Source organism: Morus notabilis, unplaced genomic scaffold (genome assembly GCF_000414095.1).
Source record: "Morus notabilis unplaced genomic scaffold, ASM41409v2 Scaffold1040, whole genome shotgun sequence".
Lineage (NCBI taxonomy): Eukaryota > Viridiplantae > Streptophyta > Magnoliopsida > Rosales > Moraceae > Morus > Morus notabilis.
The window spans coordinates 4729-31110 of record NW_010367203.1 but is presented as its reverse complement, the minus strand read 5'-3'; the positions used below and the strand labels follow the sequence as shown (position 1 = coordinate 31110).

The 26382-nt window shown below is 34.6% G+C and overlaps 3 protein-coding genes and 1 long non-coding RNA gene across 4 annotated transcripts; all 4 read right to left on the bottom strand.

The window, feature by feature from the left end:
- Positions 1–783: 783 nt before the first annotated feature.
- Positions 784–3129, bottom strand: LOC21389070 (GTP-binding nuclear protein Ran1A). Its single transcript, XM_024174738.1, has 8 exons — positions 3014–3129; positions 2812–2881; positions 2275–2331; positions 1935–2052; positions 1598–1687; positions 1313–1492; positions 1149–1226; positions 784–1061 (listed from the first exon to the last, which is right to left on the bottom strand). The coding sequence occupies exons 1-8, from the start codon at positions 3014–3016 to the stop codon at positions 992–994; spliced, it is 666 nt and encodes a 221-aa protein (XP_024030506.1). The 5' UTR covers positions 3017–3129; the 3' UTR covers positions 784–991.
- Positions 3130–5163: 2034 nt separating this feature from the next.
- On the bottom strand, positions 5164–8601 carry LOC112094266. The gene is made up of 3 exons (XM_024174742.1): positions 8451–8601; positions 7210–7707; positions 5164–6027 (listed from the first exon to the last, which is right to left on the bottom strand). The coding sequence occupies exons 1-3, from the start codon at positions 8518–8520 to the stop codon at positions 5501–5503; spliced, it is 1095 nt and encodes a 364-aa protein (XP_024030510.1). The 5' UTR covers positions 8521–8601; the 3' UTR covers positions 5164–5500.
- An 11469-nt stretch (positions 8602–20070) lies between these two features.
- Positions 20071–22119, bottom strand: LOC21389069 (cytochrome b-c1 complex subunit 7). The gene is made up of 4 exons (XM_010112037.2): positions 21890–22119; positions 21618–21775; positions 21122–21169; positions 20071–20417 (listed from the first exon to the last, which is right to left on the bottom strand). Exons 1-4 carry the CDS (start codon positions 21981–21983, stop codon positions 20349–20351), a joined length of 369 nt encoding a protein of 122 aa, XP_010110339.1. The 5' UTR covers positions 21984–22119; the 3' UTR covers positions 20071–20348.
- A 1579-nt stretch (positions 22120–23698) lies between these two features.
- Positions 23699–25097, bottom strand: LOC112094265. The gene is made up of 3 exons (XR_002903450.1): positions 25031–25097; positions 24462–24547; positions 23699–23944 (listed from the first exon to the last, which is right to left on the bottom strand). It is a non-coding gene; the product is annotated as an uncharacterized LOC112094265 (long non-coding RNA).
- Between the last annotated feature and the right edge of the window lie 1285 nt (positions 25098–26382).

Genomic DNA, 26382 nt, shown 5'->3' with positions numbered 1-26382 from the left:
CCTCCCTTATTATACAAATGCCCAAACAATCCTTATTCAGAACATCTTGAATCTGAAAATGCCTACTCATTATGTTATTTACAATAACTTTGATTGTCATGCATATAAAAACGTTTATAACCTGGCATAATGAAAGGAAAAAAAATTTAATAAATCAACAAAATAAGAAAAATAACATAATGAATACTCAAATTTAAATACAAAAATCAAACAATTAAGTTTAATGAAACCTAATTAATAATAATAATAAATAATAAATAATAAATAATTATAACAAAAATAAAGAACGATTAATATATTAGCATTAAAAAAAACATAAGTTTTATTTTTTTAGGATTTAAAACATGATTTAAACATCACATTAGAATTTAAAACTCAAATTTATTTTTAACAAACACTAGTTTTATTGAACAGAGTTCAAACCACTTTTTAATTTTACAAACAAACACTAACTTGAACCTAAACCATGGTTCAAAGCTTGAGAATTCACAAACCATACATACCTTTAATATAGTTTGAGAAGGATGATAATGACATTTTAGAAAAAATACTTTGAGCGGTGTTTTTTATATGGTTTTAAAAACGCAAAAGGTGTTTTGAACATTTGTATAATAAAAACAAAAACCATATGTTAACAAAAGGCAGCGGACGTTTTTGGTATTTTCCCTTTATTTTCCGTTACGAGCACACTTTTTTTAATCGCGGATTATAATGAAAAGCTCAACTCCAGGGGATTTTAATCAAGAGCACAACGATGTGCGTATCAAGCAGATAATGACTGGATAACGGAGAAGGCAAGAGCTGATATAGATAATTAAACATAGAATCTTACATATCAAAAGCAATAGAACCCCACAACCTCAAATTGAATACAACCAGGAAAACTCATGCATCGTTAACAAACACCAAAACCACCATATCTAAAAAAATGGTTACAGGACACAAAATCCTGATAGTAAACTCTCAACCAAACAATGGGTAGCGCCATCCTCTAATCGAATGCATCGTCATCATCGTCTGGGAGGGGTTGATTAGCAGCTTGAAGAAGCTCAGCCTCATGCCTGTAACATCATGAACACAAAATGCATTGTAACATTAGTAGGCCAAAAAGAAATGAAGAATGGAAAAGCAGAGGGAGAAAAGATTACTTCTGTTGCTCAGCCAGGTCAATTTGCACTTCCGGAGGAGCAAGTGCAGGTGATTCCACAAAATGCAGATTTGGATCCCTAAAACAAGAAACACCTCAAGTTAATAGATCGAAAATATGCTTCACAGCCTAAACAAGTATTCTAATCGAAACCGGTGTCTCTACCCGGCAAGTTTTCGGGCAAGGTAAAGGAAAGGCTTTTCGAAGTTGTAATTGCTCTTTGCTGATATCTCATAGTATTGGAGATTCTTCTTCCTGTGGAAAGTGACCTGCTTGGCCTTAACCTGCCTGTTCTTCACGTCAACCTTATTTCCACAAAGAACAATTGGAATGTTTTCACAGACCCTGCAAAAGTTCATACCACAGAACCATGAGATTGACGTAATCAAGGAAAATCAATAAAACAAAACCATCACCGAACGACAAAAGATGACTGGTATATTATTCTACCTGCAAAGATCACGGTGCCATGTTGGAACATTCTTGTATGTCAAACGGGCAGTAACATCAAACATGATAATTGCACATTGCCCGTGAATGCTGCACACAAAAAAAGAGGGCATAAAATTAGACAAAACAAGTATTCTTCGCAAATTGGATATGGCAAAACATATCAACCAGCACATACATCAACATCTCTATGTCTTACAAAAGCAGAAAAATCTGTAAGTCCATAAATAAATAAAACGATAACTGATAAGTACAAAACAAGCTACCAAAGAATGAAATCAGAGGCAAAGTGGAAAAACTAATGTATTTTCAAAAATCCTACAAAAAAAATACTCACTAGTATCCATCTCTAAGACCACCAAACTTCTCTTGACCAGCTGTATCCCAGCAATAGAAGCGAATTTTCCCACAGTTGGTGAAAAAGTCCAACGGATGAACCTCCACACCGATAGTTGCTGTACATATAAACATGGCACAAATGAAATCTATAAACCACCAAAACTCCATAAGAAAAACGGAAAAACAAAAACATTTTTTTCATTATCATTGCCACTCTTTCTTGCCTCTTAAAGGCAACAGGAACAATATGCCTTTAGAACAAGAAAGAAAACCTTTATTGTTGCTAAGTAAACAATGTAGAAGTACAAAGCCACAAGAAATTCTTGCGAGGCACTCACGTTCATATTTTTTCTCGAACTCGCCAGTAAGATGCCTTTTCACAAAAGTTGTTTTCCCTGCATCACTCCAAACACTTTCAATGAGGAAAAGAGAATAATTCAGAAGAAAATAATGTATCACTGAAATCCGTATATCTAACAAGAATACAGAAACACGGCTCAGAACAAAAATCATTCAGATCAACAGACAACAAAAGGAACAAAAAAGAATATGTTTCCCACTAGATCAGACTGCAAATATAATTGAATTCAAAGATTTGAAATGATTATTTTGGATTTCAGGTCAAAGACAAATTCAAAGGCAACTAAAAATGCTGTTCAGTGGAACTCGTTTGGCCAAACAACATGCACAAAAAGCATAAAACACAAATCAAAACTCCAAATCTAAGAAGAATCGAATCACCAGTTGTTCATTTACCTTAAAAAAAATGCAGAGATTCACTTGAAAGGGAAAAAAAAAAAAGCTCTTATCATCCTAAATTCAAACGAAAACCAACAGATCATGGCAGAAAACAAACTTTCGGAGAGGAAAATTACCTGTTCCACCATCGCCAACGATTACAAGCTTGAAGCTAGGATAATCGACGGTCTGCTGGTTTGGCAAAGCCTGAAAGTTTTCAAAAGAAAAATCGAAATGCACAAACAAGAATCAGCTTTCTCAGCAACCAAACAAAAGGAAAGACGAAGATCGAAGAAAGAAAACGCAAAAGTTTGGAAGAAAATGCGATAGAAGATTTACCATATTTGAATTTGCTTCGAGGGTTGGAGTGGCGCAGAGAACAAATGAGAGTGTGAGAGGGAAGGATTTCAGAATTTGTGGTGGGTTTATATACGAGGAGCGCCTTGAGAGACGCTGAGACCCTAGTGTTTTTTTCACTTCGCTTCAAACGGACGCAGCTCTTTAAACCGTCCGATTGATCTGCAAGATTGCTTTTTTTACTTCCACGTGGCTTCTTTGTCAGATGTGTTGTAACGGGTGAATTTAATTAGGGTAATCTTGACAATCATGATTCTTATTTTTTATTTTTAATTCATAATTTTTTTAGTTAAATAATTACTGGATATTTACGGTAAAAGTCTATATTACTTTTAAGGATAAATGTTGTAATTTTCTCGTTTAATTTCGGGCTTGTTTGGGCCTTTGAGAATTTAATGGGCTGATAGCAATGGGCTCATCCTCGCTTGTGACGGTCGCTCCGTCACATATTTGAGATCCGGAGCGCGATGGTACAACATTGCCGCCGCTACTTCAACAACAACAAAAACTAAAAATACCACTCAAAATAGTAGGAGGAATCTTGATAAATATTCTTTTAAAAGTGAATAAATTAATATCTTTATTTTTTATTCTTAATTTATAATTTTTTTAGTTTAATAATTATACTAATAAAAAAATATTTATCAAGAATAAGGGATAAAATTTAGACTCATGCACTCTTAAATATATATTTTTTATTTTTTTAAATAGAGTAGGTAGTATAGTAGTATTAATTAATATTTATGTCATTAAAATGGCATAGTAAAAATATATTTTTATTAAATTAATAAAAATATAAAAATATATAATTGTCATAATTTTGTGCATATCTATTATTTATATTATTCTAAATAATTGGGTATTATCGTATTTATTTTCTCTTTAATAATTGAATGACAATTACTTATTTTTAAGTGAAGTAGCATAAAGAATACTTTTTACCATCTTAAGTGGTATTTTTTATTTTTTCTTTGAAAAATATTCTTAAATGACTTAAACTTTGAGAAATTGTTAAGAATGTCATTAATATTTAGTAGGCTTTTAACGGTCAGATATGCGTAGATTCGTATAAAAAATTTATAACGCGTCGTACAGGATTACTCTTGTTGTAGATTTGACTGTTGAAAAAGTAATCTAACAGTAAAGAAAATATTGTTCCACCGTAGAGCACTTAGTGGTGTTTCACCAAAAAAAATCTTTTTTTTTAATTATTTGTAATTACCTTCTTTTGGGGCACCTTGAGTATAATATATATATATATATATATGACTAATCAAACAACAAAACACGGAGAATGTGTTTTAAGTTAATCAAGTTGGAGTTTTTACTACTATTATTTGTGAATCAATAAGAGTTTGATGTCGTGATGCATTGTTGTTGCAATGGCTCACCGAGGTTCTTTCCGCACAAGAGGGATTGACTCATTACGAAGGTTGAAACTTAAAGACGTGACATTTATTATGGCATTTTGGTACTCAAAACCACAACCGAGAAAACACCATATAAGCCAAGTGCGAGTTGATAAAATGGCTCATTCCACTGTGAAAGTCACTAATAACATCCACTTCATAACTCAAATCGTTGGAATTACACAAAAGTGACCACTCCAACAAAATCAAAACTATCATACATTATCCTCATTCCTCCCCCACCCAGTATACATCATATAACATATAATACGCTTATTTCCCCATCTTAGTCTAAAAAAAAACACACACTAATTAAAATTTTCCCTCGGCTTCTATTACGAAACACAAAGAAAAAGTATTCCAACTCGTGATCATATAACATATAATCCGAGACCAAATTAAGGTATTGATCACCACATCATCATACATATAAAAATACATCTCATATATGACTAATCAAACAACAAAACACGGAGAATGTGTTTTAAGTTAATCAAGTTGGAGTTTTTACTACTATTATTTGTGAATCAATCAGAGTTTGATGTCGTGATGCATTGTTGTTGCAATGGCTCACCGAGGTTCTTTCCGCACTAGAGGGATTGACTCATTACGAAGGTTGAAACTTAAAGACGTGACATTTATTATGGCATTTTGGTACTCAAAACCACAACCGAGAAAACACCATATAAGCCAAGTGCGAGTTGATAAAATGGCTCATTCCACTGTGGAAGTCACTAATAACATCCACTTCATAACTCAAATCGTTGGAATTACACAAAAGTGACCACTCCAACAAAATCAAAACTATCATACATTATCCTCATTCCTCCCCCACCCAGTATACATCATATAACATATAATACGCTTATTTCCCCATCTTAGTCTAAAAAAAAACACACTAATTAAAATTTTCCCTCGGCTTCTATTACGAAACACAAAGAAAAAGTATTCCAACTCGTGATCATATCACATATAATCCGAGACCAAATTAAGGTATTGATCACCACATCATCATACATATAAAGATACATCTCTTATCTTTTTAATTTGCGCTTTTTTCTCACTTTGGTTTGCGAACGCTCAACAACTTGATGTCGTCAAGAACCGGACCACAAAGGGACGAGAAATCATCGCTCCTCATGGAGTAAAACGTGCTAAGGAACATGATCCTCGTCCTCGTCTCGGTGGCGACGAAAGTGAGCACTCCACGCTTGAATCCTCCTTTGCCTTTGGACTCGTACGGCACTTTCACGGTGGCGCGCCCCGCGAATGCCTCCACGATCATGGACCCTTCGCAGGAGTTGCTGGCGTCGCCAACGGAGAATGTGAGCCTGTAGGTCTTGCCAACAATAGTCCGGACCACCTGTGCGATGGCACTCTCCTTCCCCGCGACGAGCTCGACCGCTCGCTTGCCATGGGGCACCGAGAAGTGGTCCGAGTCGATGTACTTGACGGCCTTGAGGGACTCCACCATCCAGTAAGGGAGTGGAGAGTGGTCGTCTTCAATGTTTGGAGGGATTAGGACGCCTGTGGTGGTGTTGAACACGTATGGACCGTATTCGAAGCTGGGATTCCTTATTAAGTTCTCTACACAAGATGGAATGATTGGGAATTATTTTAATGCATGAAAATAGATAAAGATAAATATATACATTTTTTAAATAAAAAAAAGGTCTAAGAAGGATTGAGTACCGCTCAGAATTTTTTATCATGATAATTCATTACCGCTACGTCACCCCACTCGATAATAAGAGTAATGTAATTGTTTAATGTTTCCAAGTGTTGATAGTGATGAGAATCCGCAGCCCCACGTTATTAATTTGGTGAAAAAAGATTGGATTTGTGTCGGGGACAATGGGGCCTGAGTTTTAGCAATTTGCAATGAGGTTCATTAACTAAGGTCTTTCTAATCTACAGAACATGAGATTTTGAAATATTATAGAGTACTGACAGCTTTGCATATACCAAATTCAGCGCTTTCATTGAGCCTAGTGGAGACGAGACGAAAATTATTGATTTGTATGTTTTCATCATCTGATGTGTGTATGATTCAGTAAAGTTTGTTAACTAGACAGGGTAGTTTTGAGCCATTATCAGATGTAACAAAACCTTGGGCGATCTGTGTTCACTGTTGAGTACCTACTGTTTACTGGGACCAACTTTTTTCCACACATTTGCACTCATTTACTGGTGAAGAAATAAGTACTCGTACATCCTGGCCTTTAAAAATGGTAAAACTTACGGCTTAAAAAAGGGGGTGTGGTCGTGTGGTCGTGTGGTCCAAACCAGGGGTGAGGGGACCCTCCTACTTTTTTACTTGTTTGGTTTCCTATGTAATTGAAGAATAGACTATTCTTCCTTTCTAACAAAAAGAAAAATAGACTATTCTTAAATTGAATAAATTCAATTTCCCTCAAAACCTCAAAGTACCTAAATGGCTAGGCAAATGAGTAACTGGATGAAGAAGACATCGCACTCAATGAAAACAAAAGACCCCTAAGTTATAAAGGTACATATTTTGCCAATCACGTGTTCACATGTCAGTTCTAAAATATATAAATCATACAAATTTATTGTACCGCTAATTAGTTTAGGGCTAATCTATTATCACATATCAACTCTTATACACACACAAATCATTTATTGTCCGTTTAGTTTACTACGTAATTTTATGTGATAATTTTTTATTGTAGTAAAATTTAAATTTTAAACTCAAATCAGTGTCGTTTCACATGTAATCATATTTAGCAAGAAGAAAGAAATACATACCGCTGGTTGGTTTAGGATTAACGAGTTCCTTAATGGCGATGGAGTCGATGAGGGGGCCGCAAGCGGGGTCTTCCTCAACACCGGGGTTGTGGATGATGATCTCGACCAGCGAAAGCGGGGCGAGGAACGCCCAGGAGTAGCAGTCCCAGCCGTTGCTGCCGTAGAGCGTCTGTATGGGGAGCAGGCCCGAGTCGGGCGGAACGGACACGTTGAGGCGCTCCTCCTGGGCGCATGTGCGGGCAGCGCAGAACGTGAGGGCGTAGAACATGCCCTTTGTCACGTTCAGCCTCTGCTTGATCGACGCCTCGTTGCCCAGCCTCACGGCGCAGGCTCCTTCCGGCACCACCAGCAACATGTCGCCTTGCTTCTGCCCTGCCTTTATGTACTCCACGAATCCCGAGATTTCCCATTCTGGAATTGCGTAACGCCCTTTAACTTCCGTGCCGTTCAGATCCGACGCCTTTGGGGCCAGCTCGAAGTTCCCATTCTCTAATAGCCCTGCAATATTGGATGCATCATATTAAGTTTTCATTTATTTTTATTTTTTTAGAAGAATTCAACTTAATTATGTGATTTAATTAAGTTGATTAAGTTGAATCACTTAATTATGTGATCATTTAGCAAAAAAAAAAAAAAAAAACTTAATTATGTGATCATGAATCCTGATGCCACCAGTTAGAGAAATTGCTGACGACGTTCTTTTTCTTTTTTTTGTTTCAAATGCTTTTATTGCCTATTGGTGACTATTTACGATCCCATGTGGGATTTCAGTGCGACTCTGTAAAGCTGTAAAGAGTGAGCAGAAGAAGTGCAGGCCTAGAAGCAAAGTTTAATCACGGCCGTTCAAATCTCTACTACTACGAATCAAGGCCGTTGGCTTAGGCGGCCACACCAAAAACAAGCATACTGATGTGGTGACATTATATTACTACTCTCCTCTTGCAGCCAAGTTTATCCATTTAAACTAGACTAGATGGGGTTGAAATGACAAAACCATCCTTGGGAAATTCGAATTCTACATAAATGTTCATTTCTAACCAAAGCTTGCTTGAAAAGAAAAGGCAAAGTCTGAAGCTAAGCGGATGATCTTCTTTTTTTTTTTTCTTTTTTTTTTCTTTTTTTCCTCTTAAGTAGGAGAAAATTTGAATTCAAACTATAATCTACCGCTAAGTTGTGTCTGTAACTACGCTACTCGACGCTTTATTATGTAAGGATATGTATTCATGTTATGAGTGGCTTACCATCTTTAACACAGAAGGAGAAGTGGCAGGTGGCTAACAATAGTACCGACAATAAGGCGAAACGTTTCATGGTGAAAGACTTGATTTTTGCTGCAAATTTAGGAGGGAGGGAGGGAGAGAGAGAGGTGAGAGATGGAATAATGCATAGAGGAGAATGGAGGCGAGGATGGGCTTATATGCATGCCCAGCTAACACAAAGCCCTCTGATTTGAAGAGAAATATCAAGACTTGCCACTTTCTGAATTGCTGATTCCTAGACAATGACCATTTTACCCCTATGTCTTCTGCGGCAACCGACCTAAATTTGAACCCCCGAATCTGATCGTCATCTTTTGGCTCTTTACGGATTGAAGACAAAAGCTGTTCGATATCACGTGGTTTCAATCCCCTAAGCTGATTTGGGTCGTAGCATGCCCGGTCACGAACACCAAAGGCTCAACTTTTACTAGATGTCGTTAGAGGGCAGTTTTGTCATTTCATTGCCACGTTTAAATTTCTCATTAGAGTTAAAACTATCAGGTAGTGATTGGAATGTTTTTGTCTCGGTGACCACAGCGACCTTAGATCAAGACACTCTTTGTCGGATCAAGGCACGTGATTATATTATTATTAACGTTAATTTCAGTTTACTAAAAGGACATTAGAATCTAAAAACTGTTGGGTCAATCCACTGAAACATGTCGGAGACTTCACTTAATAAGAATACGTTTAATTATATAGGTTCAATTATGAAATAAGCTAATCAGTTAGATGGTTTAGTTTCCAAGTATTCTACTAATAAATCAAACCACGTGCAGTGACAGAGAAATTTGCGCCAAATTAGGCTTTAAATTTTGTATTATTGTCATTTACTTCTGTAGCTCTGAAATAATAGTAACGTGGGTTTCAACTTTCAAATCAGATTTCAGCTTAAGTTACTTCGTTTGGTTAGAGAATTCAAATTATGTGATTCAAATCATTTTTGATTTACGTGTATTTTTTGTGAAAGAAAATACTATAACGAACCACGAATCATGATTCGAATCAGGGAACGAATCCCTCTATCAAACGCCAGAATTCAATTAGAATTTGTTATGATCCTAATCATTATTTTCTTTGAGTTGGATATTTTAGTCACTACATTTCTAGTATTTCTTTTCTTAAAATAAAAACAAAGTAAGATTATGTAAACTAGTGGATACAAATCTATTTTCTTCTTAATTAACTTTTTTTTTTTAGTTGCTATAAAGTATTTAGCCTTTGTCCTTGTAATCCTTGAACATTTCTAGCTCTCCGTTTTTGGTTCTGCTATAATCGTGATTCGGCAAGATCTTTTTGTTTGTGGTGTATGATTTGTTCTGAAACAGACGCATAATGATTTTATAAGCAATAAGCTATACATTTTAAGTCGTAAGTGTTAACATGTCAATACGTGTTGCATGCCCAAATTAATATCTGAGGCATATAGAACCACAGTCATGTATAAAGGCCAAATCGCTATTTAAGTTGATCATGTGCTGCGAGCACCAATATTACTGCTCTGTTAAGCATTCTAACATGTTTCTAATTCCATTTCCTTTTGTTTTTCCTCTCCATTTTTTTTATCTCTCTCTTTTTTTTTTCTTTTTTACCACCAAACTTTTAGAGGCTTATACTACCTAAATCTATAAATCTATAAACATAAATAGAAGTGGCAAACACCACTCCCGTTTTTCGACCAAAACCGTTTTGGTAGAAAAACAACTTCTCCTCCCTCTTTTATTTTTTCAAGTCCTTCTTTCTATTTTATTTTTGTTTTTTTACCTTAAATCTTATTTATTTTTTCATTTTAGTCATTTTTTACTATTTTCCTATTTTTATCCTAAAATTTTATTTTATTTTTTATTTTGGTTATTTTTACCTTAAAATTTATTTATTTCTTCATTTTGACCCGTTTTATCCTTTTTTTATTTTTTGTCTTGAAATTTTTTTTTTTTCGTTTTAGTTGTTTTTACCCTAAAACTCATTTATTTCTTCATTTTATTCATTTTTTGGACGTTTTACAATTGCCCCCCTCCCCCTTTTTCTTTCAAGTCCTTTTTTTCTTTTTTTGTTTTTATCCTAAAACTTATTTATTTTTTATTTTAGTCATTTTTCCCTTTTTTATGTTTGTCCTAAAATTTTATTTTATTTTTTGTTTTGGTTATTTTTGCTCTAAAGCTGATTTATTTCTTCATTTTGGCTCTTTTTATCCGTTTATTTTATTTTTACCCTGAAATTTTAAAATTTTTTATTTTTGTTCTTTTTACCCTAAAATTCATTTATTTCTTCATTTAAGTCCTTTTTGACCCTTTCTTTTCATTGTATTGAAATTTCCTTTTTCTTCTTCTTATTTTTCTCTGTTTTTACCCTAAAAGTTATTTGTTTTTTTAATTTTAATCCTTTTTGGTCATTTTAGCCCTTTTTTTTACCCTTTTTTAATTTTTGCCCTAAAACCGTTTTGGTAGAAAAACAAGTCCTCCTCCCTCCTTTATTTTTTCAAGTCCTTCTTTCTATTTTGATCCTCGCTTTCGTTTTTCAACCAAAACAACCACGTTTTGTTTGGAAAACAATTCCACGCCCTTTTTTTTTTCCCTTCAAGTCGTTCTTCATTTTGGTCTTTTTCACTCTTTTTTTTATCCTAAAACTTAATTATTTGGTTTTATCCCTTTTGTACTAAACTTTATTTATTTATTCATTTTAGTCCTTTTGACCCTTTTTTTTTTTGGCTTCTTACCTTTGTATTTTGCGTGCTCAAAATGTCGAGAACTCCATTCTACCAGTGGCCAGATTGCGTTTCACCATTTCTGAAAGTGTACATTCCAAGCCCTTACCTTTTACCCTCATACCAGGCCCTCTCGTAGCGGTGCCCGTTGTTGAAATGATAAAACTCTATTTTTTTCTATTTTTTTTAGATTTTATATTCAGATTTTGTACGCTTTTAATAATGACACAATAATTAAAACTTAATACATGAATTACTCTCCATGTGCATCGCACATTGGAGACAAACTAGTATACAAAGTGGTGGTGTACAAAGGCATCTCCTTCAGCCATGTGTGATGCCTTTTGGTTCCTTTTTTTTTTTTTTTTTTTTTTTGCTTTTCTAACTGTATTGTTTGCCCTATTGGTTATTTTTATTTACATTCTTGTCCTTTGTTATGTATAATGGCATCTCCTCTAGTCCCTTTAGGCATTTCTAACTGTACTATTTTTGTTAACATTTTATTGTTTTCATGTTACGTTTTAAAAATTGATGGATAAATTGTTATAAGAGGTATAATTTAAGGAGAATTTTTAAAATTAATCTAAAAAAATATGGCCCTGGACCAGTCTTAAAAAGGGACACTTGTCATTTTCCTGCCAAATTCTTAGCTATTTCTACTTTCTTTAAGTCTCTATTTATTTATTTACAGTACATGATACTGGAAATAGGTAATAGTAAGACCATTGCACGTGCATAACTTGGGAAATAGGTTGACTTCCCTTATGCATCCAGCCTATTCACTAATGTGAATAGGTTATACAGAAGGGTGGGTTGGTTATAGACTCTTATGCGCGTTCCTTCTTCGAACCTTTTGGTATGTATTGCCCCCTAACTATAGATCAGATCCACCAGACGTCGTGTTTCCGAACCAACAACTACAGCTACAAGTGGGCCATTACCTTACTTTATATAGTCTATAGCTGCCTCGTAGAAATCGCCATACTTTTCTTCGAATTCGTATAGAAGTACCCTTTCCTATCGGACAACTAGCTTAGGTACAGATACTAGGGTTTTTATTACAGTCGTAGAACTATCTTATCTTGTAATTCGTCTTACTAAGAGCTAACTACAAGGGGTACACTAACAACACGCTTGGATCCAATTACTCCCTTCGATCGGACAACTAGCGCATCCTTCTTTCCAGGGTAATTTATTTATTTACAGTACATGATACTGGAAATAGGTAATAGTAAGACCATTGCACGTGCATAACTTGGGAAATAGACTAATATGAGTTGATGTGTGGTGTATCTCTTAAAAAAAAAATAGAGAAGGAGAGAAAAAGAAAAGGAATGCTAAACTTTATTGCAATTGCAGAAAGATGCTATTTAATTCTCTCAAATAAACATAGCATAAATGTCCTGTTTATAAGATGTAAATCTTAAAGCAAATCTAAATCGAAAGCAAATTTAAATCTACTTCGAAACTGTTGATACCAGAATTTCTCACACACCGATGGCCCACCGGCGAAGTATTGTCCCCACTTGGGCCCGCCGTGACGGGTGGGGTTTTGTCCCTTCGTAAAAGGCGCCTCACTGGATGGAGGGGTCGGCACTTCGGGACTTATACCTCTCTAGACCCCCGTCTCCAACCGATGTGGGACTCTTGGCATACAACAGTGCCCCCCGAGACGGGGGGACTGGGGAGGCAAGCCGTGGCCAAACGTCCCCAGTGGAGTCGCCAACTGTTGATACCAGAATTTCTCATACCTCGATGGGGGTGGGGTCAGGAGAGTGCCCCACGGGGAGAGTGCCGGCCCCTCACCCCAGCGAGGCGCTCCTAAGGGAGACAAAACTCCCTCATGGGCAATCCATTCGGCATAAGTGGAGACAATACCTCGATGGGGGTGGGGTCAGGAGAGTGCCCCACAGGGAGAGTGCCGGCCCCTCACCCCAACAAGGCGCCTTTTACGAAGGGACAAAACCCCACCCGTCACGGCGGGCCCAAGTGGGGACAATACTTCTCCGGTGGGCCATCGGTGTGTGAGAAATTCTGACTGTTGATACTAGAATTTCTCACACACCGATGGCCCACCGGCGAAGTATTGTCCCCACTTGGGCCCGCCGTGACGGGTGGGGTTTTGTCTCTTCGTAAAAGGCGCCTCGCTGGATGGAGGGGTCGGCACTTCGGGACTTATACCTCTCCAGACCCCCGTCTCCAACCGATGTGGGATTCTTGGCATACAACAGTGCCCCCCGAGACGGGGGGACTGGGGAGGCAGGCCATGGCCAAACGTCCCCAGTGGAGTCACCAACTGTTGATACCATAATTTCTCATACCTCGATGGGGGTGGGGCCAGGAGAGTGCCCCACGGGGAGAGTGCCGGCCCCTCACCCCAGCGAGGCGCTCCTAAGGGAGACAAAACTCCCTCATGGGCAATCCATTGGGCATAAGTGGAGACAATAACTCGATGGGGGTGGGGTTAGGAGAGTGCCCTACGGGGAGAGTGCCGGCCCCTCACCCCAACGAGGCGCCTTTTACGAAGGGACAAAACCCCACCCGTCACGGCGGGCCCAAGTGGGGACAATACTTCGCCAGTGGGCTATCGGTGTGTGAGAAATTCTGGTATCAACAGAAACCAAATCTAAATCTAATATTTTAAATGATCCTTATTCTAATGTAAATATAATATAAATCCTAATATAAAGCTAGATAATTCTAACATGAACAAGAATGGATACGACTCTAAACTAGTATTTAGTGTTTACAACTTTACATCTCCAGACATACATGGTTAATAAAATAACAATATCATCACTCAAATATAATATTACAGATGGGCTTTTTACACTTGTTGTTTTCTCATTATTTGTTTTTTTCTAGATTATGTTGCTTTAGGTCTCGTTCATTTCACCGATTCGAGTTTTTAATTTTAGGTTTCTACAGTAAAAAATTCTCAGAAAATGTCACATTTAACTTTTTCTATTACAGTGAAAAATTTTCAGAAAATGTCATATCTCAGTTTAAATTAAAAACTTGAATCCGCGAAATGAACGAGACCTTAGTTTAAAAAGTTGGAGTTGGACGTTAGACATTGCGATCACATGCACCGTACCATTAATTGAATACTTAACGTGATAAGTCAAGATGGGGAAGCTTGGTTAGGGACAAATTTTTAATAAATGAAGGAAGAATTGATACATTGATATTGCACAGATAGCGAGTTTAGTTTGATAGAAACGTATCAATCAGTTCAAAATGTTGATGTTGACGAAATCTAACTATTTATTTTGTAATTTGCATCCCATCCATCCACATGCCAAAAGCAAAAATCAAAATATGGCCAAGACCAAAAAACTAAAAAAAAGGTAAGATATTCTTCTAAGAGAGTGAAAAACTTTCGAAGAAACATGTCACGAGGGTTGGTCTTGGAGGGACCCCACCCAAGGGGGGATGCTGAAAATCCCAGCCGACCTAATTATTTAAAAATACTAAAATAATAAAATAATAAAATAATAAATTTAAGGAACCACCATGATTCTGGCTTTTCTCTGGACTGTCTCCTGGATTCAGAAACATGTGGGCCGTGAGGCTTTTAAGAGACTAACACTTGAAGTGGGCTCTTTTCAATGTCAGCCTCATCTTCTTTCGATCCCCTGCATGTGGATGCCCGAGCTTAGGCCGGATACCAAGGGACACGTGTTCCTTTCCCGTTTTTGGACTTTTCTCTTTCCTCTTCGGTCCAATATTTTTCTTTTTCCACGTCACACTATTACCAACAAAATTGTTCGAGAAATATTAGTATTATTTTTTTATTATTTTTATCATTTTTTATATTCATTATTAATATTTTATTAATATAATATATATTATATTATTATTTAAATAAAAATTGAGCTAATAAAATTTACGTATTATATAGTAAATGTAAAAAGTAATAAAAAATAATTACAAAAATAGTCATGTTAGCATTTTTTATATGATAAGTCTTTTATATATATATATATATATATTAAGTATTCTTCTTTGGCCGTTCAAAATGAAGAGATACATTGTTGTAAGCCAATAAATAAGATTTTTGGATAATCAATAAAATATATTGGGTCCAAGGGTTGTATGTGCCGTGGTGGTTGAAATGTGCTGCCAGGTTAAAGGCTCAAGGGTTGTAGACAGCAACAAGAAAATATAGAATATTGCTATTGAAAAATCACATTTTGAAGATCCAAGAAGATTAATAATGAAGAACTGAGAAATAATATTGGGTCCAAAAGTGTCGTTTTCTTTGCTGATCGTCCAAAAGTGTCATCTTGAAGTTTAGTTCATGTATTCTTGCGGTGGCAGATGAAACGGTCATTGGGACTCCCATCGCCGAAAAAAAGGCCAACTTTACACCTATAGCGAAGAGAGCTGACAAAAAAAAAAATAATAATAATAATACCGTCTTTTTTTCATTAAAAGAACCATCCTACGCTAAATATATAAAATATAAAATATAAAATATTTCTTTCTAATGGGGAGCTAGCTGAAATAGTCGGCTAGATAGATGGCCAGGCCTAGACATGGACAAAATCTACTCTCTAAATTTCACGTCTCTTAATTTTATCGATTTAAATTTTAAATTTTAAATTTTTACGGTTAAAATTTTTTAAAAATATCATATTTATTTATTTTTTATTATAATTAAGAATTCTTAAAAATTTTACATTTTAATTTAAATTAAAAATTTTAATATACAAAATGAATAAGGTCCTAGCTTCCAATGCCGGCCTTAATTTCATCCCATGTAAAGTATAACATACTATTCTCTCTGTGTCTGCAGTTTTTTCTTCAACATGGGGTCCTTCTGATATTATTATTAAGTATACACACGTAATGCATAGCATAGAGTTGGGAGGTTGACGACAGCGTTACTGAATACGACATATAAGATTAATACAAAGCATCTAATTAAGAGAAAGGACAACTTCACTACTGCACTAAAGAAACATGATTTCTGGGAAAAACGTCACAAATTCCAGGTTACTTTTATTTGGTCAAGCGTCATCTTTCTCTGTCTGGTTTGGCCCCATTGGAAACTCGTTAATTTTTGTGAAACTGAATTTGGTTTCGAATGCTTGTAGCTTTTTTTTTTCTTTTTTCTTTTTTGCCACTGAAAAAAATCTTTAATTCCTGTGAAATTGGATTTGTTTTGAACGGTTATAATCTATTGAACATCTTTGATACACCATTTATATCACAATATTATATATATATATATATATCTATCTATTTGTATTGTGGGAATTATTGGAAGTCCAAGTTGCCCAACATCCCAACATGCAAATAATCAAAGTTCATGAAAATTACATCTCAAACTAAATTAGTACATTGCAACCTTATTTAAGTTCATTTACACCCAAACTCAAAAAAATTTGAACCCAAGTTATAACTTTATTCAAGTTCATATTCTTTTATAAAATTTGAGTTTTAACTTGAGTTTAAGGCTAAAATCTGAGTTCAAATTTCTCATTCAACTCAAGTTTCTAAACTCAAACTCAAGTTAATGAACAATATTTTTTTTTATTTTTAATAACGCCATAACTTTTTCGTTTTAATTTCGATTAAGATGATTTTTTTTCTATGCTTTCTATAAAACTCCACCCATATACCCTATTAAAATTTTCTATTACTATTGAGTTTTTATTAAAATACTATCCAAATACAAATTTAAGTTTTGACTCATCCAAATATAAACTCAAATAGATTCTCAATTCAAACCATAACTCAAAATGTGCACATCTAAACACAAACTCAAATTATAGTCTCAACTTAAACTATACTCAAATACACTTTAATTCAAATCAAAATCTGAACTTTAAGTCATTGTAACTCAAAAAATACAAATGAACAAGCTCTGCATGATTTGAATTTAGAATTTTTAAGGTTTTTGAGGGTCGAATTTAAGCAAAAAGCTGATAGAGATCGCGCATAATGACCATCACTCGTTTCGAAGACATCCTCACATGCCTTGATTTCTTTCCTAGCTAGAACAAATTACTAACAAATGAATTGGAACCAAACATCTAAACTTCTAAGGTCGTGGCTTAATGACAAGTTTTTCTCTTATTTTATGTCTACGTGGAAATCAATTATGTGACATCCCTAAAAAAAATTATGTGACCAAGTCTCTTTCTATTTTTATTTTTTTTTATTTTTTAATCTGGAGTAGTAGATTCAAACTCTTCATCTTAGAGTTAAGTTAGAAACGAAATTACTTTTAAACTACGCTTGAACCTGCAACCTGAGTATTTTCACTTAAATTAAATCCCATTAAATTATTCACCCAAAAAAAGAGGAAAAATGAGAATGGAAAATACCGAGTACTACAAAATCTAAAGAGGATCTAACACCCATATTATTCCATGCATTGGATATGAGAAGCGGCGTGGGAATAAGAGGGCGAAATGAAATCTTCGTTCAGTTTGATATCCGACGCATGCACGTTCGATGGAAAGAGACAAGCCACCCGAGTGCTCTACTTCAGTTGTTTGTCCCAAAATCGAACGGTGGCTGAACTGTCCACGTCGCTCGCATTTAATGAAACTGTTTCTAGAGGATTTCATGCATGATTAGACCACTTCATGGTTAATAAGGCTGTTTCTCAAAGGAGTGGTAGCTTTCCACTCTGATCAATTTTTTTTTTTTTTTTTATAACCAAAGTAGGCCCCACCGAGTCCCTAAATTAGATCTGGTGGTAGATTTTAGGATGTACATATTTTTTTCTCTCTTTGTTTTTTCCCTTATTATTACTCTTGTTGTTGTTGTTGTAAGAAAAAGAAAGAAGGAATATATTTAGCATATGGGCTGTCGATGAAAATCCTCCTAAAGTTGCAACTTACCATGTTGATGTGGTTTAAGGCAAATATTAATCACTTTTACGACGGAACAAATTAATGTCTTTGAAAGAGAATACAGAAACCTTATTAGAGATTACGACAAATCTACCATATGTCTTAAGTTTGTAAGTTAAGAGAAGTCTTAGAATCTAAACATGAATTCTAGTCCTCTAAAAATTAGATGAATTTTGACGAAGGGAGCAGATTTCGGGACGTCCTACAGATCAGACGGTACAAAAGACGCATTTTAAAATTCAAAGGATGTCGTATTGATAAGTAACGCAATTTAAAGAAAAATTATGTAATTTATTCAAATAAGGGGAAAAAAAGCAAAATGTAAAAGCACAAAGAGAGAGAATAAAACCGAGGAATAGATTATAGACTGTAGTCAATAGCGGTGAAAAGAGAGGAATATGGGAGTTCTCTAAAGGGAGTAACCCAAAAGACAAAGCGGAGGGTGGTTTATTATTGCAAGAAGAGTTTCCCATTAAAGCATGGGGCTCATGGTATCACATGGAATGTCCAACAGTTGATATAATTCTCATGAGGCAAATTTATTGCAAAACCCCTCTCAATTCACAAAAATGTATTGTATATTGATGAAGCTGACAGACTTGTTCCTATCCTTTTTGTCAAAATTCTTTCCACCAAATAGAATTCATTCCATCTGATCCCAAATAATAAATTCACCTTTTATTTTATTTTATTTTAGCTTGAAGTTATTGACAAAAAAGGATAAAAACCTCAAAATGTCACCACTCATTGTAAGGTAATTTATCAATAGCAGCTACCAATGATTGATAAGTACAGTAGCACAGATGAATCCTAGTTACTGTTTATTCACTGTAGTCTTTCTGCTGATCTTCTTCCAAGAGTAATGCAAAGAAGAAATCCAAATTTGTAAGTGTCTCATTGGCCACAAAAGGGGGGAAAAAAAACAAATAAGGCAAAATCTCAAGAAACATATGGGCAAAATCCATGCCGAGGAATTCTTGTAAATTATTTTCTCAAAGTGTGAATTAAAAGGGGGGAAGAAAATAGCAACGACAAGTCCCCAACAAATCATGGGGACTCACATCAAGGACGGCAGATGTAGTTACCATCGAAAAATATAGGAAAAATCAGCACATGGAGAGGGTGATGGAGACATACTCTTAATTTTGTGAATAATTGAGGGGGAGAAATTTGTGGATGTGAAATTTGGTTTGGTTTTGGGAGGAGATAAGATATGAGAATTATGAACATACACAATATGACAGGGAAAGACTTTCAGCTACCATATCTTCAAGTGGCCAGACTTTGTCTCCTATGTGACAAATTAAAGAAAAAAACAATTTATATATATATATATTTATAGCTACAGCCTTGAGGAGGACTGGTACGGCTATGATTCTTTTTTTACAGCCAAACAAAGTGTTTGAACATCTTATCGCATTTGTGATTTGAATTTAATCCCATATTGAAGATTAGTGGCATTTTTGTTCTTGTTTTTCTTTTCCAAGCAATAAGATGACTACTAATGGGATTAAAGTTACTACTGGCCCAGCACTGGAGGGCGAAGGTAAGAATTCAAAAACATGCAATTTCATCTTTTCATGTTGACACTCACACAATGACGCAGCAATTAATGCATTAAGAATCACATAAATAGCTTTCGGCTTGAGGTTTAGAATGTTTTACAAGTCCAAATGGGTTACGACTTACAAGACCAAAAAGGGAAAGGGAAAAAAAGAAAATTGAAACCTTTCGTCCATCAGAGGACCAAAGGGAGAAAATGATAAATTACAAGAAATTCAGGGAATACAAGTGTTCAAGAACCTATAACTATTCCACCAAAATTTAGTTAACAATTCAACTAAAAGACTAAATTAAAGACGACACCACCAAAAATTTTAAGTGATCAGGCACTGCACACCATTTTTTAAGTTTTACGCGATGAAGATTTAAACAAGCACGAGCTTTGCCAAGTGGATAAATAGAGAGGGCATAATAAAAAATTCCCAATAGCGGTAAATCAATCAAATTACTGAAGAAAAACATATAAACCGAAAAGTTGGGTCCTCATTATTATTATTATTATTCAAAATAAAGGCAACCGGTATCTGCCAACCATCCAGAAAATCACTTGCAGACACCGAAAGACAAATAATACGACAAGAACCTCTAGAAGAGGAACAGTCTCCACTTCTTGTATTGAAACATCTATGGGAAATGCAAATGCAACTATGTTCAGAGATCGTTCAGCAAAAAAAAAAAAAAACAAAATTATGCTCAGAGATCCACTCTAGTTAACAATAGTTACAATATGCAATAAGTTGCTCAGGGAATGCTGCGCTGGTAGAGTGGCAAAGCTCCCAAAGCCTCCCGTTCTGCTCTCTCACGCTTCACCTGCAAAACAGAAGAATTTTTAGCGGAGATTCAATACAAACTTACAAGCCTGACAGCCTCTTTTGATAAACATTCATCACATTCTAATTAACTTCAACAACTTTCGACACCCATTTTTTGTACTGCAATATCTTGTTCTATTCACTGTGAAACAACCATAGTAGTACTTTTCTGGTAAGCTAGGTATTTCTTGCTGAACCAAAAATGCAATATCATGTTATATTCACAGAAAACAACCATAGTAGTAGTTTCCTGGTAAATATTTCTCACTCGACCAAAACTTGGCTAAAAGTTCTACTTCAACATCCATTTTGTTTGTACTGCAATATCGTGTTATATTCACAGAAACAACCATAGTAATAGTTTACCCGTAGATGTTTTCTTGCTGAACCAAAATGCGGCTAGTAGTTCTACTTTAACATCAATTGTTTATGCTCCATATGTTTTATTCATAATATGATAGCGGTAGTAGTTGTTTTAGTACTAATGAATATTTCTCACTGGACCAAGAAACAGCTAAATAATTCTATTCACATATTCCTGTTATCTACAAAAGGTTCATCTTTCAGCTTGTGCATTCTATTCTCAGTACAAAGACAGCATTCAAACAAAGAAAAACTTAAAATGCAACATATAAGCAAAGCTTCGAATACAAAATGTAACCGTTATAGCAAATCGTATTCTTATATAGGTGGTGTACTTACCAAAGCCAACATTTCTTGAAGGTAGCTCCTGAATGGTGTTTGCATAGCCTGAAAATGACAAATACAAAACTGAGAAGGACAGCAATATGGACCACATTAAAGATGGGACCTGTGTCCAGGAGGGAACTTGCCCCTCAATGCAGCAAACTATCAACTCTTATCGGACCGGTTGCAGCCCATGTTCATAGCTAGATAATCGGGACAAAATGTTCTACATGAGCTGTATGTATATATATATTTGTCTCCCCAATGTCAACTTTTCAGTTATACCAGTGATTTCCAAACATATCGGATTAAACATATATGTCAGAGAATTCGGTATAGCTAAGCTTTATGTGAGCTAAAAAATACATGCTAAAAAAAAACATGTTTTGGATCAAAACTTGATAGGGGAAATTAAGAAATTATCAAATGACAGTTAGAAATGTGGAAATTGAAAAGGGGGAAATGAAATGGATAATAAGAAACAGAAAAAAAAAAAAAAAAAAGAGATAACCTGAAGATCCTCGGCCAGGTACTGGTGCTTCATGGAGAGGTCCATGGCCCGCTTGAGACGCTGATGGCGCGCGTCCACAATCTCCCTCGGAAGCCGATTCAGAGCCTCCTTCACGTCCAGATCGTAGTAGGGGTCGTACAGATCGTCGTATCGGAGCCCTAATTTCATCGAAACCCAAAACTATTAGCATAAAAAATCAAGCTTTAAGGTACACAGGATTAAGAATTGGGGGGAGAGAGAGAGGAGGAATTAGGCTTTTCAGATGAGCAGACCGTAGTTGCGGAGGCGTCTGGAGAGAGATTTCATGTGCACGGCGGCCAACCGGCTCTTCTTCGGATCAAGAAGCCCCTGCAGAAACGACGACATTTTTGGTGTCGGATTATGAATCAATCAATCAAACTCTGGTTTGTTCTCGAAGGACCGGCGATTCTCGATGGGGGAAGAGATTACGGTGGCTAGGGACTTACAACTAATGAATGACGTTTTCAAAAGAAAAAAAAAATATTTGTGGATATGTTAAAAGTTTTTTTAACAGTTAAATTTACGTATTTTTAAACTTTTACACGTAAATTTAACGTAAAAAAAATTTGATTTCAGTTACCAGTAAAAAATAAAAAAACCAGAGAGATAGAGAGCAAGATAAATAGGCTTACCGTAGGGCTTTACTTGTCCTTATCTTATTGGGCTTTACTTGTATCTAAGGATTGGTAATGTGGGCCGTCATAAAGAGACCCAAACAAATTTCATTTTGATATCATTTTTTATATTGAAATTTGAGTTTGATATTTTTTATTTTAAAAAATTTTATATCAGTATCTCAATTTTTTTTAAAATTTTTTTTTGATACCTTAAAGTTAGTTTTTAGGACATAAAAAGATAAAATTACTTTTATTGTAAAAATTTATCTATTAACTGAAATTTTAAAGAAAAAAAGGATTTTAAAATTTGTTATACCTGTAATCAAACACCCAAAAACTCATTAAAAGAACCTATTTCTTTCTTCAAAATTCCAACGTTTGCATTTTATTTTTCATTCGTGCTTTTCCTTTTTTTTTTGGTGCTCTTCCTTTCTTCCCTCTTGAAGTTGTTTTGAATATTATTTTTAACTAATTCTTGTGGTACTCGATGTACAGTACTCATTGAAATATTTTATGTTTTTAGTTACATGTATAACAATTTTTAAAATTATTTTTCTTCAAAATTTTGGTTATTAGATGAATTTTTATAATAAGGATAATTTTGTCTTTTCGTGTCTAAAAAATGGCTCCGATGTACCAAAAAAAGATTTTTTAAAAGGTCATGGTACCGGCATGAAATTTTCAAAAACAGAGGGTACCAAACTCAAATTTTGATATAACAGAGGGTACCAAAATAAATTTTCCCAATATACAAATACCTCTTTTTTTTAATAAACAGGTACAAATACCTCTTTAAGTATATGACTTTAGATTTTTACCCCTTACTCTTGATTAATATTATTTTTATTTAAAAAAGTATGTTAGTTAAAAGTATTAATCAATAGTAAGGAGAAAAAGTCAGACCCATGCACTCTAAAAAGATCATGACACGCCCCCAAAGAGAGGTTAGTGACGTGAAAACTTGTTTAGAAATTAAACCTGATTAAGAAAGTGATTAAATGATTAACAGTTCAAAATTTGATTTCAAATATGAAATATTCAGGTGTTTCCAAACAAACCCTACTATTTTAAGGAAATTGAGTTTTTAAGAAAAAGTGAGGCGGACTTTACAGTTACTATTAAGATCAACGGAAATAGTAGAAAATATGCCAATATGAAAAGCTTAAAAAAGTATATAGGCAAATTTTTAGTTATAAAAATTAATAGGCCATTACTTGTCAAGTTATGGTTCATAACCAGATAAGTTATGGACAAACTTGTCAAGCTATGGTTCATAGCCAGACAAGTTATGGACAAAAACCGTGAATTATGGACAATAACTTGTTAAGTTATGGTTCTTAACCAGACAAGTTATGGATAAAAACCGTAATTTGGCCTATTTATTAACTTATGTAAACTATTGGCCTATTAATTTTAATTCATCTCAAGTCTTGGCCTATTTTCCTCTTTCTCCCTAAGATCAACATCAAAAATTAACCTCCAACATCCACAGGGTTTACACTTGTGCATACATAAATAAGTACATTAAAGTAAATAACTGATATCAACCACAGTCTAGTAGAATTTAAGGGTTACAACCCATAGTTAATACATGCCTTAATTGAATTTGATAATGAATGAAAATACTTCACCGCTTCCTTTCTTCTAGAACCGAGTTCCTCACCTATTCCACGTTACTTCTTGCATCGCCTGGGTGAGGTTAAATACATTTAAAACATAGGAAAAATGAGCGAAAGGTCCAGTAGGATAAAGTTTATAAAACTGAATAAATACGTAAATATATAAAATGAAATAATCATGCCCGAAAGAAATCAATCGGACTAAACAACATTTTTCTAAAAGGTAAATAAACTTAAGTTTCAGTTTACAGGCAACCAGCAAGTAATTTAATGATAAATTACTTATGACTAAAAGTACGGCCTTATCACCACCGTAGTGGCCCATCCGGGTTTCGAGTTTTGCCCCCAAGGATACGATCTCCATATCCTGTCTAGGCCATCAGCGGGCTTACCAGTTCGCAATATATCTTATCTTAAGAAAATATTCATTAAAACTTAAAATCAGTTCATTTTAAGATCAATATCAATAATCAAGCTATTGTCTTTAAACACTTTTCTTTATCAAACGTGTTTTTATCTTTAAAAACATTTACAACGGTCAAAACACTTTAAAACAAGCTAACAAGAATATGAAAAGGATATCCTACCTCTCGGATGTCAAACATGTCGCTAACTTTTCGTCACCCTAACCTCCGCTTTCCTTAAAGCTTTAATATTCGATATTCTCCACTAGCTTTATCACAAAAGTAATGTCTTAAGATATATTTCTCATTCCTAAAACGAATTAAGCTCAATCATGTCTAATTGTTTCCTATTAGTGTGCCTTGACTTAAATCTAAGTTTCACAAACGACTTTATAATTCAGTTTGATGGTTCTTTAAAAATTGAAATCCAATTCATTGGTTTGATTTCTCATTTAATTTCGGCTTAAAAACAAGTTTTTAAAGAAATTTCGACAGCATGCCAAGATAAATAAAGAAAATGTCAAATATGCAATTCAAGTTCAATTTCAAAATAAATTCTCTAAAAATCATCAAAATCAGTCTCCAATCAATTGAACAAATCTAATAATTGAAAAAACCCCCAAATTCAATTCAATTCTAACAATAATTGTTCAAATTTAAACCCTAACTCAAAATTATTTAAATTTAATCAAAATTATAAATTCTCAAATCAATAACTCAAATTCAAGTATGGATTTTCAAAAAAAATTTACCTTAAAGTGATTGAAGCTCGTTTCTTTCCATTTCTCTCGTTTTTTTTTTCTTCTTCTCTATTTCGGCAGGGACTCCAAGAGAGAGAGAGAGAGAAAACCCCAAAGAGAGAGAGCATGGGAGAGAGAAACCAGCGAGAGAGGGAGAGAGAGAGTGGTGGTCGGCGGCGAAGGAAGAAGGAGAGAGAGAGAGATATACGGTGGAAGAGAAAAGAAAGAAAGAAAGAGAGAGAGAGTGACAGCGGGAAGGAAGGGAAGGGGAAAAAGAAAAAAAAGAAAAGGAAAGAAAAGAAAAAGAAAGAAAAAAGGAAAAAGAAAAAAAGAGAAAAGAAATAGGGAAAAGAAAAGAAAATACATTAAAATTAAGTATATTTTTAAAAAATTTTAGGGTAAAATTATAAATACTGAAAATAATTTAAAGTTATTTAATTAATTGAGAAAATTAAATTAAACACACTAATAATTTATAATTTAACATAATTAGACATATTTAATTTTAAAAGGCGTTACATATCAATAATTTTCTGTTATAGGGATTATCGGTACTGAAAAATTCTTTAATATGATATGAAAACATTTTTATCGTCATTATTTTATTTTATATTTTTTGAATGAAAATGTGGGGGTGAGGCGATTAGTTGTAAGTACCTCCTCAGATGTGATTATATAGTGACCCCAATATGGTAACATGTTAAGATATATCTACGTTAAGTAATAACTACTTGCATTGAAAGACAAATTATTCACGTCAGCTTAATCTACCTAACAATCATTGGGCCGATTGTCTAAAAATAGTCTCAAATGCTTCTAATCAGAACTTGAACTTAAGACCACCCTTTTGTCAAACCATTTGGGAGTAAGCACAATGCCACCAGACCGTATCAGTATGTTTAGATCAAATTTTATCAGGTTTCCACATGTATTTGGTATAACTATAAACATGATTTAATATTTACGTACCGTACAGTATTGGTACATAATTCTTGCTCACAATTTTTTTTTTTAATAAGTAAGAATTCTGTTATTTCTACAAGACCCTGATTTTAAGAACTGTTTTGGTCGTTAAAATTAATGTAAAAGCCTTTTAGCCTTTAATCCTAAAGCCTCAAATTGACTTGGTGAAGATGAAGATAAGCTAAAACTCTTCTCCCTCGCCATAACCATTGAAAAAATGAGTTAATTCTACAATATCAATCATTAATCATTATCGAATTGCTATTAATGAGCTGCCTAGTATAGATGCTTTTTCATACTTGCTATATATATGTTTATGAGTTTAGTGTTAAATAAATTAACGTTAACTCATTGCTGGTTGAGACGTACAACAATTTCATTAAAAAAAAAAAAGTGTATGA

Excerpts from the sequence above, each read along its gene's own strand:
- LOC21389070 (XM_024174738.1), bottom strand. Across the intron at positions 1,227-1,312 it reads CTTGCCCGAAAACTTGCCGG|GGATCCAAATCTGCATTTTG; the intron begins GTAGAGACACCG and ends TTCTTGTTTTAG. Across the intron at positions 1,062-1,148 it reads GACCTGGCTGAGCAACAGAA|GCATGAGGCTGAGCTTCTTC; the intron begins GTAATCTTTTCT and ends ATGATGTTACAG.
- LOC112094266 (XM_024174742.1), bottom strand. The coding sequence starts at position 8,520 with ATGAAACGTTTCGCCTTATTGTCGGTACTATTGTTAGCCACCTGCCAC. Across the intron at positions 7,708-8,450 it reads CTCCTTCTGTGTTAAAGATG|GGCTATTAGAGAATGGGAAC; the intron begins GTAAGCCACTCA and ends CCAATATTGCAG. Across the intron at positions 6,028-7,209 it reads TAATCCTAAACCAACCAGCG|AGAACTTAATAAGGAATCCC; the intron begins GTATGTATTTCT and ends CATCTTGTGTAG.
- LOC21389069 (XM_010112037.2), bottom strand. The coding sequence starts at position 21,983 with ATGTCGTCGTTTCTGCAGGGGCTTCTTGATCCGAAGAAGAGCCGGTTG. Across the intron at positions 21,776-21,889 it reads CAGACGCCTCCGCAACTACG|GGCTCCGATACGACGATCTG; the intron begins GTCTGCTCATCT and ends CGATGAAATTAG. Across the intron at positions 21,170-21,617 it reads ACCTGGCCGAGGATCTTCAG|GCTATGCAAACACCATTCAG; the intron begins GTTATCTCTTTT and ends TGTCATTTTCAG.